Source organism: Photinus pyralis, unplaced genomic scaffold, assembly GCF_008802855.1.
Source record: "Photinus pyralis isolate 1611_PpyrPB1 unplaced genomic scaffold, Ppyr1.3 Ppyr1.4_LG7, whole genome shotgun sequence".
NCBI classification, from domain to species: domain Eukaryota; kingdom Metazoa; phylum Arthropoda; class Insecta; order Coleoptera; family Lampyridae; genus Photinus; species Photinus pyralis.
Genome location: NW_022170738.1, coordinates 23559278 through 23573447, shown reverse-complemented (window position 1 = coordinate 23573447; position 14170 = coordinate 23559278). Strand labels below are relative to the sequence as shown.

Sequence of the window (14170 nt, the reverse complement as noted above, 5' to 3'; positions counted from 1 at the left end):
TTGGCAGAGAGTTAGTATTTTTACCGTATACAAACAGACGGATCGACATATAACTTGGTCCCTTTTGATTCTATTTGGCCTTTGGCGTAACATTTCCTAGATTTTCTTTCCCTATGTCCCATAATTTGATACATTCATGACAAATTTGGTATGTTTACTCCCGAGTTTACTCCGCAATTTTCTACAGCTACATTTACCACTCAAATAGATCGTGTACGTCTCGGTGTACGTTTCAAAATATATCGGAGCTTTTTAGTATTGTGTGTTGCCTACGTTGGACAAAAATAGGAAGTGTTTTCGAGAAATTTTGATTTATTTCAAGACAATGCGACAGTTAGTTGAAACCGACCTACACTAGAATTAAGCTAATCCTTTACATATCAGCGACCAATTTCTCCAATCGCATTTTCCACACTCCGCGTACCATTTACTAACCTCGATCTGATAAAATAGCTGTCTTGTTAGGCATGTTTTTGAGGGAGCTAAAAATGACGTGGACTGTTCAATTGCAACCTTATGTTAACATTTTTTATCAGCCTTGGTCAATATCGGTTCGATAGCAGAGTACATAATAGCAGTGATTAAAATATAAAGGGTGTTTTGAGAAAACAAAAATGTGTGTTGACTATTGCGTAATCCAAAATCAATGCAACAGATAGATTGTACATATAAAAAACGCCAAGAGAGGAAAATTCTGAATTAAAGTGATAAATAATATCTTGCTTCGCAGAATTCCCCTTTATTCCGGGGGTTAATCCATCATAAATTAAGATAATATTAGCTTGGAAAGTATTATACATTTTGATTAAAGACAAACGAGAAACTTACCCTTTTAACTTGAAAGTTATCCGGTCGCAAAGTTTCCTGGATTTCTTGGTCTGGTTTAGTTGGCTGTACAACGGATGTACGAAAATTGTCCAAAACGCCTTTAAACGTAAACTTCTTCATGACTGGTGAGAGTCCTTATCGCGTTTCGTCACACCATAACATTAACCAGAAAGTTAGTAAATGCGATAACAATGGAAAGTAATCGATTTCTCAGTTTCTAATTTTGCTTTAATTCATGAATCTACTGCCGGCATCTAAATTTAAAAATCACATTATCTGCCACAAACGTACTGAATTTGATGCCAAGGCCGCTCTCATAAATCGCACCGTAAGGTACGAACCTTTTGCAATGCGCTAGTGCCTGGAACTCCAGCAAGATACGTTAATATGAGAGAATCACGTTTAGTCACTCGTGCTATTCTCACCAACCTACGGTGTTGACGTTCAAATATCAATAATAGAACCTCTGCGCTTTATTCTGCACAACTTCTGTTATGCGCTATGGAAAAACCGATATCGCGCAAGCGAAATTCTCTAATCTCGCCTGTCGTTTTACGTTTTAATCAAAATTTAAACAACCGTTCTCCCGCTAATTAAAAATATATTTCTATAAATCGAATTATTTATAAAATTAAACACTAGTCACAGATCAATACATTTATAAAACACATGTTGCATTTGCGTAAATCCACCCCAGACTACACGGATCACATCTCTGTTCAACCTAATTCGTTTCCACAACTAAAACGCGACAGTAGATGATAACGTGGAGTACATGATTGGAGGTTATATCAGCAACAGCTGATTTTGACAGCATTGGTATACTACTTAACCTGTTTATTCGAATAGATTACTGCAACGTTTGCCTAAATAAGGGGAAAGAAAGAATATGGTTTTCAAAAGAATAAATGCTATATGCTCGTTAATATTGTATCAACGAAGAGATTATTATAATAAATTTCGGTAAGTAGGCTCCCGATAATTAGCATTTTACATCTTTCCATGGTCATTATCCTTAAGGTTATTAGGAGGGTTATTACATGTGAACCAATGATGTGTGTGTGTGTTTAAAACTGCTGAATGTCAACCTATCCTCTCAAGACTGTTAAACTGAAATTAATTCTGTTTTTCATTTCATCAATGGGTTTTGATTTAGAATCGAGTGACTTAATCATACTTACTTCAATCGCTAGGTATAAAACGACTATCCTTAGTGTGATAAACCGTGTGAGGCAGTTTATCAGATTAGACCTGAAAGGTCTTGTTGTCGTGAAATTAGTATCCACCTAAATTGTCTTCAGCTTTTTGCTTATTGTAGGGGCATGGTCACGGGGATAGTGCCGTATACTTTGCAGTTAATATTAACAAAAAATTTGTGTAAACGTATTTTACCAAGCCAAACCTCAGATTGCACAAAACTTTTTAATACAGGAGTATCCATTCGAGCGTAAAAGTCTTATTTTATTCAAATTGCACTGGATCACTGTAGGGGGGCCACAACCCTAAGACAATAACATACAAGGAAATTATATCGACATTCTAAAAAACAAAGCAAACTACACAAACTTGATTGACTTTCTTCACCAAACTACCCTACTTAATGAAATATAAAGTAAGAAACATATATGTAATTTAGAACCCCTCACAGTAGTACGCTAATGATCATGGCAATCGATGCGTACACTGCTAAGAGTGTATATAATAGGAAATAATAATAATAATAATAATAAGTCATTTATTTGTACATAAAAAACAACCAAATATCTTTCACTTTAAACTTACATAATTAATATACTACAAATAAATGTATAAAATCTAGGGAGTTTCATTCACACAAACATGGGTACATTGGACATTAAAAAGAAAAAAAAAATAATATATCAGCACTGAATTCATACCTGCAGCAGATATCTAAGTTTAATACTTGTTAATACCTTCTGTCAGGTGCAAGGTGAATAACTTGATAAGAGAATTTAATAAAAAGAAAAAGAAAATTAAAAAAAAATACGAATCAAAATAAAAATAAATAAGATGGGAAAGATGATAAGTAACAAAGGACTAATAGTTAAATTAAATTTGAACTAAAAGAATGTTTCGAACCTCTTGTATACTCATTGAAGCACAAATTTTTATTTTTTTTTCAAGTCAATAGATTATAGTAGCCTATCAAAAATGTTTTAATGTGATGTACAGGGTGGTTCAAATTCTTGGCTCCGAGATGTCAACGAAAAACGGAAAATGTTAAATTTCGTTTTTATCATCCCTAGCTTAAACGTTCACAAATTGACAGTTCACGTTTTATGGGCACTTATTTATGGTAAATCAGAATTGCCCTAACACGCTAAATATAGAAGCTATACAGGCTACTGTTTTCTTATTTCTTATGGACGCTGTGGAGGACGCCGTATTGGATTTTCATGGAATGAAATAAGTAGAGGACAAAAGGAAATTAGTATATTTTAAGACAAGTGAAAGTAATTATCAAAAACTACAGGAAACTTTAGCATTAATATGTCTTAAGTTGACAACATCTTTTACGTTGACAATTCAACTCATGTATAAAAAATCGCATAAGCCGCAGTGAAATTGTCACTTTGACAGCGGCAAAAGTTACCTGCAACTTTTCCAGCGACAAATGCACTAGTGGTTTTTTCACTTATTCATTTTCGAACCAATTATCGCATTATCCTTTCCCATATGACTAGTTTGACGTCTGTCAATAATTGATTAGTTTGGTGAATTTCTTGTTCGTTAAATTGTCCTGCCGAATTACACTCGAGGTTTGTATTTAAACCGAGTAAATTTGGGTTGTGGCAATTCAAATCTGTTTCCTTTTAGCAATTGGACTCGAAAAACTGTCAACCTAAAAATGCTCCACCTGCGGTGTCGCATTTTTATTAGTTGACAGTTTTTCTCGTCTAATTGCTAGGCAACAGATTTTCATTACCTAAACAACCCAAATTTACTCGGTAAAATACAAACCTCTTGTGCAATTATAAGTGATAAATTTGAAGTTGACAGCTTAGACGCAACACTCACATATAGAAACTTTAAATTCCGTCGATGTGCCTAAATTTATTTATGGTGGATGTGTAACGAACGTCCATGTACCTACTCCCTCTGCAAGACGGTAAGCCTCATAGGTTAAGTACCTCCACCTTTCCTAGGTAACATCTAAAACTAGAAATAACAATGATATTACTTTTATTGTTAACTTATCTACACATGACACGAATATCTACAAATCTTACAAGAAAACACTGCTTAATATCACAATGGAATACACCGATCTATTGAACATATTGCTTACGTAAGTAGTTAAGTACTATAGGTACCTAACGATCACACATCTTTTTATAGTAAAAATTTCATATACAGTTAACCCGTTTTAAGGGGGAAGGTTGCAATTCGAAGTTGAGTTAGATGTCCATAATGTTAATCCGTGCATTCTATAGATATTATCTGAAGTAATCGGTGGTTTGCTGTACTAACGGTTAGCTAGATAATGCCCGGAAAATAGGGGTACCCTTGCATAAATTCCCAAGAAGCTGAAAATTCACATGAACGTTAGGGATACCATTATAAAGAAATTGTGAAAAGTCCCCATCGATCCCATGTGTGCAAAAAATTTTATTCAAGGTCAAAGTTTGCGAAAATGGGTTTTCTCTATACTATGCACACGTTTCCACGCCACCTGTGAGGTAGTGTACTTGATGCGTTTTTTAACGTGGTTTCCCCAGTAGGTCTACTCCAGGGCCTATTTTATTTAATCCTAGTAGAATAATAGGTCTTCTCATTCAATTTACCTATTCTTCTTTTTTGATATCTCCTTCTTCATAAACTTCTTGTTTTTCTGTATGCGCGTACATGTTTGTCGTGATGTTCGATCGTGTGTTTCCAGCTTAAATAGTAATGTCAGTTTAAGTTAAGATTCTCGTTCAAAACGACGGCGTAGATAGATGATTGTTTAAAACTCTAAAGAAGAAGCCATGAGGAAACTACTGCCTCCCAAGTTTAAAAAGATATATGGAAAACGGTACAATAAGTATAAAATCTGGTGCACGAAACTAATAGTACATACCGCAAATCAAAAGCATTGAACCATGGTCGTGGTTGTGGTTACTTGCGGTACAGGTTGATTTAGTCGGGAGTACAAAAAATAATGAATTGCATTTCTTTGTAGACACCATGCGTTATTTATCGGAGCTGCTGTCCCCTTCTTTACTCAGAGTGATAGTAATGACACATCAAATTTTATGGCAAGCCCAATAACTCCAATGGAACAATTACAATCCAATCCGACAGATATGAAAACGCGCATGGAGCTTATGATTATGAAAGTGCAGGCGGAGTTTTGTAAAGCTTTGGAAAAGGAGGAAAATAGTTCACACAAATTTCTCGTCGATAAATGGCAGCGAAAGGAGGGTGGTGGTGGTATCACCTGCATTCTGCAAGATGGCAAAGTTTTGGAGAAAGCGGGTGTCAACATATCGGTAGTATCGGGACATTTACCTCCCGCTGCTGTGAGTCAAATGAGGTCGAGAGGGAAACAGCTAAGTGAAGGTCAACTCCCTTTTTTTGCGGCTGGAATAAGTGCAGTTATACATCCGCGGAATCCACATGTGCCTACGATTCATTTTAATTACCGCTATTTCGAAGTGCAAGATGGCACAAATGTCCAATGGTGGTTTGGTGGTGGTACCGATTTAACACCATACTATTTGAATAACGACGACGCAATTCATTTTCATAAAACGTTAAAGGAAGCCTGTGACAGACATAGTAATACGTATTATCCAAAGTTCAAGAAATGGTGTGACAATTATTTCGATATACCACATAGAGGAGAGCGGCGTGGTGTTGGGGGAATATTTTTCGACGATTTAGATGAGCCCAATCAACATAAAGTTTTTGGTTTTGTAACTTCTTGCGCTAATGCGGTGATTCCATCATATATGCCTTTAGGTGAGTTATTTAGCAGTTATCAATGCAATCTGTAATTGATACATGTTCAGTTGCTAAGCACAAAGATGAGAAGTACTCTGAAAAGGAACGACAATGGCAGTTATTACGAAGAGGACGATATGTTGAGTTTAATTTGGTGTATGATAGAGGCACAAAGTTTGGATTACAGACACCTGGTGCGAGGTATGAAAGCATTATGATGTCACTTCCTCTTGAAGCTGTAAGTTGTCATGTTTTGATTTTGTAAAAATTACAATTATATTTTAGAGATGGGAGTACATGCACGAGCCTGATCAAGATTCGAGAGAGTATAAACTTCTAGAGGTACTCAGAACACCTAAAGATTGGGTATAACTTGTTATATTAATGATAAATTGTTAACTGTGCAATTATATTTTTTGTAACGTTTTTATACAGTAATTGCAGGAAAACTTTTTTTAATAAACAATTTAACTAAATACCTAAGATTTATTCTGTAGAAGCAACATTGCTAACTCTTCGGCTTCATTAACAGATAACGATTTAGTTTGTTTAAGCGCTTTCTTTTTCTTCTTTGAACTGGGAACATCTGCTGTGCGGGAGGTTTTCCTTTTAAATCTGAAATTAAACAACACATATTAGTTCCAACGTATGTTGTCGTTTGCAAATGTTTGAAAGGTGTATCTTAAACCTGGAACCAAGGTTGTGAAGAAATGGTTAAATAAATCTTCCCAACAAATATTTAGCAAATGATAAAGCTACTGGTTTAGACCACTGGGTATAATGGTATAATAAAACGGGTGAACAAAATGCTGCTAAAGTTGTGAAGCAAAACATAGTCGATTTGATGGACAACAGAAAGGTCAAAGATAAGTTGCAGCTTCTGCACTTGCACTTGCGGCTTCTACTGCTATTATGAAAAACAAGTTCGCATGCAAATAGCTGAAAACACACGAACATGAAAACAGATACAAAACATATAGTCCAGTCAAATTAGCGCAATTTTGGACAAATAAAAACATTAATTGGTAAAGATCTGAATTTTGGTATACACATTTATTTGAACTTTCTATTGAACATACTAAAAGTATTTGTCAAAATCTGTTGCGCTCGAGCCGCCATCTTGGAATAATGGTACACTTTTTCAGTTTTTTGCCCATATCTTGGTAGCTATTACTGATACGAAAAATAGTTTAGATGAAAAATATAGTTTACTAAATTCCCTATAAAAAAGAGTATTTACATTTTTTTTGTATCTCCAATACTTTAGCTGTAATCTGATGTTGAATATGTCAGAACGCGTTTAGGCCCCGTTTCGTAGTTGTAAGGAGGCCGTTTTTTATGACTACACCGATGGCTGCAACCACCAAAAAATGAACAGCATCGTCGTGCGATACAGCATTCTAGTACTGACATAATGTTCATAATACTTATTAAAGCTTTTGGGTAACGATAAAAACAAATCTCGATTGATATCAATGATATGGCAGAGATTTTGAAATGAAGGGTTTGAGCTCAGACAAGCTGAAGATGATGCTGATATCCTTATCGTCAAGATGGGAATAGAATTATCTCTGGCTGCAAATGTTGTCATTGTTGCTGCAGATATTGATCGCCTTGTTCTACTAACTGCATTCACCCCGCAGGACAATAATATGTTTTTCAAGAAACCACGAAAGGGAAAAACTGAGCGAAAAATATATTTCTCGGGTATCTTGCAATCACATGAAGGGACTCAGGATTACACTTTGTTTGCACATGCCTTCACTGGGTGTGATACGACATCAATAAATTTAATGATTTGTCATTCATTCATAATCTTTACCGATCATAGAGCTGTAAAAAATATCTGCGCGACTGTTTCGAGAGCTCAGGATACTTTATTTCCTATTCGATGTCGGATTATAGCTAAAGTTTTGGACATACAAAAAAATGTTAATATGCTTTTTTATGCGCAATTTAATCAACTATATTTTTTATCTAAACTATTTTTCTGTATCAGTAATTATTGACGATATATAGGCAAGAAACTGAAAAAGTGCACCTTTTTTCCAAGATAGCGCCTCGAGCGCAGAGATTTTGACGGGGACTTTTAGTATGTCCAATGGGGAACACTAATAAACATGTGTACCAAAATTCAGATCTTTACCGATTAATGTTTTTATTTTTTCTTATTTGACTGGGCTAATATTTTATAAAATATAAATTATAAGCAATTTAATTTCGTACAAACTGACCTTATATGTTGATTTGTTACCCAAATAAATTCCACTGTCATAAAACCGCCGATATATCCTTTTTCCTTGAATGCCCAGGTATCTGCATGGTCGACTTGACCCCCTTTCTTGCACATGCAGAGAACTTTCTCACCTGACAAAAGCGTTTCCCATATAATTGATCTCAATATTATTACCTCCTCATTTAATTAATTTATAAATGATTAGAAAAAGTAAATTAAACGCAAAAAAAAATATTACGCACATTTCTTATTTGTTATTAAAACCACGTGTCAAAAAGCGCATGCGCATGAGCAAACACTATTTTGTTATTTGTGGACCCTTTGTATGAAATTTTAACTAAAAATGCTTCTTACAAAAGCGAATTGAGATCATACTCTTGTTAGTTGTGGGAAGATTTTTCCTAAATTTTAACAGAAAGTGCTTTTCAAATAGCGGTTTGTCATAATTTTATTTAAACAAATGTGGCTCAGTGAATGTCCAAGGTGGTTCAAATTCGTGGCTCACCATTGGGATCTCGGTAACAGCGAAAGATACAGTGTAGGTGTTTCTCAAACTTTTTTGTCTGGTGGCACACTAAAATTATTAACCCTTCCGGTCTGGTGTTCTGATAAATCACGTACTCACCACAGTGGGGTAACGCAGTTATACTATCAAGCTTATTTAGTTTAGGCTATTTAACGTCAGTTTCCTTAAAATGCCATATATTTCACGTAAAATTGACCGACCGAGGATTATCTGGAAGGACAATGCCATTAAAGTCTCGAAAGAAAAGTTTATGCGAAATAATTATCTTCACTCCGGAATGGAAAGGTTAAACAAAATTCACGGCACCCCTATTATTATTTTTTTGTCTTTTTTACAGTTAAATACAAAAACATTTCAAACAAAAGTTATTATTATAAAATATGAATGAATCTGGTGATAAAATGTGAAGTATGCGCTTGACGTTGTTTTCATAATATTTCCTTGATATTAGGTCGTGTTTTTGAAAGACATGTCATCATATCATTTTCAAGGGCTTTTAATCTTTCTCTCTCTGACTACTCCTTATCGCTCGGTATACACTATATATTTTGGACGGGAGTAAAATCACCTCATGCGTAACGCCACATAACATAGAGTACGCACCTATATTCTGTGCGTAACGCTCGGTAGTCGAAGGCAAGCTCGACTCGCTGGCTCACAATTTCTAAAACGAATTTTTCCATTTGAAAGGAGATATGATATTAAAATAATTGGATCTGTCTTTGTAATTGACTAATATACAGGGTGGTGCCTAGCGCAACGCAGCATAGGGATTTCAATGGTAATTTCTTTATAGTCAATTACTAGCTCCCCTAATTATTTTAGAGCAAAAGTCTAAATACGTTTTTTTAGAGGAAAAAATACTGCATCTGGTCATACTTTTAGTTATAATTTTCAAAACCGTAGAAATCGACAAAATAAAAAATTACATTTTTATAAATCAGTGATGCTTTGGAATCTTTCAACAAACCAGAAGCGCATCGCATCTAAGTTATCATTGTTTGACGTCGAACGCTTTCATATTTAATTCTGTTCCAACTAACCGACGCAATAAAAGGTATCTTATAGTCCGGGAGCCAGCTGCCATTTTCATGACCAATAATAAGAAAGCTGAAATTTTGTAGTATGGTTCATTTAGTATTGCTAATTTTGTTATGTTTGTTATCTTCTTTTTTTGCTGAAGAGAAATTAACAAATTACCGTGAAAACTAGTTGGCAGGTAAACTCCTGACTTGACTTCCCGACTACTTTTAATAGAGTCATTGCAATTATCTTTGGTCATAGCATTGATTATACACACGTCATAGTATAACATTTAGAAAATGCCCTCTAGCGCCTTTATTTTGAACCCGACACAAAACGTTTAGAAGCGTTTTTTGTAGATCTCATCAAGACACATATTTTTTGTAATTAACATTTTTCACTCTGATGCTTACCTTTAGAGAAAAATGCAAATTTAGAAAAATAAAATAAAATACCTAAACATTTTTCGCATGTTAAGACGTGAAGCTGATGTACAACCCACCACCAAAAAGTCAGCTGACTACTTTTTTCCGTTTATTTAGATAGTAATCAACCTACAAACAAAATCTCAGCTTCTTAATATTGGTTTTTGTTCATCATAATTATACATCTTCGGATGGCTGCCGCGAATACACCCACCGCTACCGGGCCAGATTTCTTAATATTGGTTTTTGTTCATCATAATTATACATATTCGGATGGCTGCCGCGACTACACCCACCGCTACTGGGCCAGCTGACGATCACTACGTTTATTAGAAATACTAAATGAACCATACTACAACATTTCAGCTTTCTTATTATTGGTCATGAAAAATGGCAGCTGGCTCCCGGACTATTAGGGTAATGTTTTTTTTAGAGAATGTATGGTGCATCTGCATCAGATACTATTTGTTTATCATTTTCCGGAATCAGAGTACCTACATAATCGAAGAATTGGCAGAAGATTTGTTCTTAAGCTTATATTCGGATTTTCTGCTACTGCAGCCAAAACGTTGAATGTATTATCGTTTTCCTGATGGTTTTGACGGACATTTTGAACGTTTGCACTTGCAATAAACCATAGAAGTAATAAATAAAACAGAAACTTAAAAAGGTAAAATTGTAATAAAAAACCAATATTGGTTTTTGATAATTGTTTTAATTCTTTTTTTAATATAAGTAATTTTAATTTAATTATGTGTGTATTTAAAAATTCCACAAATCCTAAGGTGCCGCGGTACCCACTTGGAGAACCACTGGTATAGGTTAAATGAGGGCAAAATTTCCCCTTTATGTAACTAAATCAACGTATTTGAAAAATCTTTCAAAATGACCGAGATATAACTGTAAAACGTAAAAATTTCCTATCTTACACGGTCGGAAATGAACAGATTATACAGACTACTACTTTTTTATGTCTCTTGGACGCCTGATCTGTTATCAGAATTTCTATAACAAGCTAAAAGCTGGCTACTCGAGAGGCTACTACTGTCTTATTTCTTAGGGACGCCATTTTGGATTTTTACAGAATGAGATAGAGGACAGAAAAAGAGAAACAAAATACTGTTGACACAGCAAGATCTGGTTACCCAAGGATGTTTTGTTGAGAAATGAATGTAAAATATTTGATTTTGAAATTTTTTTTGTAAATTTATGTAAAAGTGTCGAGTGTAAACGTCTTTTTTTTTATCCTCTATCTCATTCCGTAAAAATCCAATATGGCGTCCAAGAGATATAAAAAAGTAGTAGCCTGTATCTGTAGCTTCACATCAAGTGTGTTATGGAAATTCTGATAAGTAATAGATTTACATTCTCTGAAAAACAGAGCCCAGAGAAGGTGCTAACGGGAACCGTCCATTTTCAACCGTTTAAGCTAGGGAAAATAAAATGAAATTTGACATTTTTAGTTTTTCAATGATGTCTCAGTTATTTTTAAAAAGTTCAAATGCGTTTATCCCACTATGTACATCAGGACAAACTTTACCATGGTCTCGAATTCATACTTAACATCTCAAAAAGTCCTTTAGCACATTTTAGATAATATAGGCAGTATTGTTGGCATTTTGTTTATCTGACCTGTGGTTACTGGCGCTATTGCATGCGTATGCCATACGTTATCGCAACATCAGTGGGGAAAAAGTGCTCCACACCTGTCTGAAATCGATCCAGGTTTTATACGCTTCCTTATAGGTTGTTTGACAAGCGTCATCAAAAGCCGATGCACTATCCTTATGTTGCAACTTAGAATTAGAGCTCATGTGGAGTGTCAATTACTCATTTCAAAGTGAGCTTGTTATAAAAGGATAATCTTGCAGGTTGACATTTTTTTTGGGCATAGACAAACACACGGCTGGACCCAAGTTTCTTGGAGAATTACTAAGTATATACAAACAAGGAGAGATCCCAGAACGCAGATTCTTTGTGATTGTCAGTGGTAGATAGCTATACATCAACAAAGTGTATCACAAAGGGCATAAGTACGAAAACTGACTGTAAGTGAACATGTGTGGATCTTCCCCTCAAAATTCAGAATCCAGAAGAAAAGGTCAGTATCCCTCAATGTGATTGACAAGTAGGGATCCTTAAGGTACCATTCCAAATTTGATCTTAGTAGTGGTGACCCGGCAACTCCACCATGGTCGTAGGGCACTACTCTTAGCAGTATGCCGCAGTGTTCAATCCAGGCGCTCCAGGCCAGCTCGCGATCGTGGCGCGGCTGGGCAGCCAAAGTGGGTCGCAACTGCCAAGATCGGAATGGTAGCTTTAAGGTAAAAAAAAATCGCTTACCGTTGTTTCTCTACTTGATTTTTGTTTTCATGCTCTTCATAAAACTCTGCCAGTTCAGAATCAGTTTTCTTTCCATAAATTTTATCAGGATCTGGTAACCATGACAGATCTGGCGCCTCAGATTCCGACTCGGATCCAAAATCATCCTGCTCTTGTTCTGCCTCTTCTTTTTCTTTCAATTTCTTTTCCTTTAACTTTTTCTTCTGCTCCTTATGCTTCAATTTTATCCTTTCTTTAAATAATTGTTTATCATATTTATCTTCCTCTCTCAAAACAAGTTTAGCCTTTTCTATATCTAGACCGCCCACGTCCTCATTTTCGTAAGCTTGCGCTAGTTCAGAACGTTTCTCTTTAGTGCCAACGGCAACTGCATCACCGTCATCGTTGAACACAAGTTTTTTATTTGAAGCAATATTTTTACGCAAAATTTTTTTTGCTAGTGCAACTTTTGTTGTGACCTTCTTTGAGGTATTAACATGAGGTGCTTCCAATTCTTGTCCCACTGGTATATCAATATCGTGGTCTCTCCTTTTAATAGTCAGTATGTCCTCATCACTATCACTATCAACCTCTTCTGTCTTATTGTGTTGATTGTCTTCCGTATCACTATTTTCGCTGTGCTCTACCCTATCTGCATTTCTCACGTTATTATTTTGCACAATTTGTTTTTGAGGTTGTGTTTTTAAATTTAAACGTTGTAAAAATCTAACTCTCGGTGTCACAGCTAAACCTAGTGATCGTGCAAATGAATCTGTGTCTAATGAATGTACATCAAAGACACTTTTGTCTTTCATTAAATATACATATTTTATGTAATTTTTAAATGCTCTTTGAGCTGATTCTTTTAGCGCGACAAATTTTACTAATAATGCCTCCATTTTCTTGATCGGATTTTGTAGTTTTATCGGATTCACTCTGCAATCAAAGATTATAAAAACTTAATCATGTAACAATCATTTAACTAGAGTAGGGTATTTATTTCTATTATGATGTACAAGAGAAATATTGATAATACTCACTCAATTTTTGTGAGTGGAATTTTCCGCTCTTTCAATTTTTCAATCATTGCTATTTCCGATGATAACAAAAGTAAAACGCTTTCACCACCTCGAAAATATCGCGCTGTCCTACCAGTTCGGTGTATGTAAGTGTCTGTATCCTCAGGGCAATCAGCATGTACAACCCAGTGCACTTCAGGAAAGTCCAATCCGCGTGCTGCCAAATCAGTAGCTATTAAAACAGCAGATTTTTTCTGAGAGAATGTTTCATACGTTGTTATTCTGCGTTGTTGGTGGAGACTTCCATATAAAGCGAAAACACTTGTACCTGGTTGTAATCTAAAAGAAGAACTTGTGTTGCACAGCAACTGATCACTTGCAATACATACTTACTTGCAAAACATTTCGTAAACAAATTTCACTTGCTTGCAACTGGAGAAGAAGATTATTACTTTCTTTTTCAAATGATTTTTGATAAAACTCCAAATCACAGCTATTTTGTCCTTTAATTCGCATATCATGTAACTTTGTTCTAAACCAACTGGAGTTGTATACTTGCAGTTGTCATGTACAGATATGTAGCATGGATCCTTTAAACTGAGTCTGGCCAGATCTTTTACAGATTTTGTTTGTGTAGCAGAAAACAGCATTGTTTGGCGTTTTTGGGGTAAATTGGCTATTATTGCATTCATAGTTTGAGCGAAGCCCATATCTAGGCATCTGTCTGCTTCATCTAATACCAAGACCTAAAAAACCATACAAATTGACAATAATAGAAATAAAATTACAATTACAAATTTAAACAATTAAAAATGATTAATTTTTTAACGACCGCCGATTATCA

The 14170-nt window shown here is 35.2% G+C and overlaps 2 protein-coding genes across 2 annotated transcripts in view; one reads left to right on the top strand and one right to left on the bottom strand.

The window, feature by feature from the left end:
- The first annotated feature begins 1583 nt into the window (after positions 1–1583).
- Positions 1584–6201, top strand: LOC116177502 (oxygen-dependent coproporphyrinogen-III oxidase-like). Its single transcript, XM_031496488.1, has 4 exons — positions 1584–1791; positions 5012–5793; positions 5844–6013; positions 6061–6201. The coding sequence occupies exons 1-4, from the start codon at positions 1718–1720 to the stop codon at positions 6145–6147; spliced, it is 1113 nt and encodes a 370-aa protein (XP_031352348.1). The 5' UTR covers positions 1584–1717; the 3' UTR covers positions 6148–6201.
- LOC116177500 (probable ATP-dependent RNA helicase DDX10) overlaps positions 6164–14170 on the bottom strand; it is a 23652-nt gene continuing 15645 nt past the window's right edge. The window contains exons 3-6 of the mRNA XM_031496485.1: positions 13720–14072; positions 13348–13665; positions 12329–13243; positions 6164–6390 (exon numbers count right to left, since the gene is read on the bottom strand). Coding sequence (XP_031352345.1) covers positions 6255–6390; positions 12329–13243; positions 13348–13665; positions 13720–14072 — 1722 coding nt within the window. The 3' untranslated portion in view covers positions 6164–6254. The remainder of the gene's footprint in view (positions 6391–12328; positions 13244–13347; positions 13666–13719; positions 14073–14170) is intronic.

What these genes read in the sequence shown, in the direction of transcription:
- LOC116177502 (XM_031496488.1), top strand. Translation starts at nt 1,718, where the DNA reads ATGGTTTTCAAAAGAATAAATGCTATATGCTCGTTAATATTGTATCAA. An exon ending in GATTATTATAATAAATTTCG is followed by an intron (nt 1,792 to 5,011) that starts GTAAGTAGGCTC and finishes ATTTCTTTGTAG; the next exon opens with ACACCATGCGTTATTTATCG. An exon ending in TCCATCATATATGCCTTTAG is followed by an intron (nt 5,794 to 5,843) that starts GTGAGTTATTTA and finishes ATACATGTTCAG; the next exon opens with TTGCTAAGCACAAAGATGAG.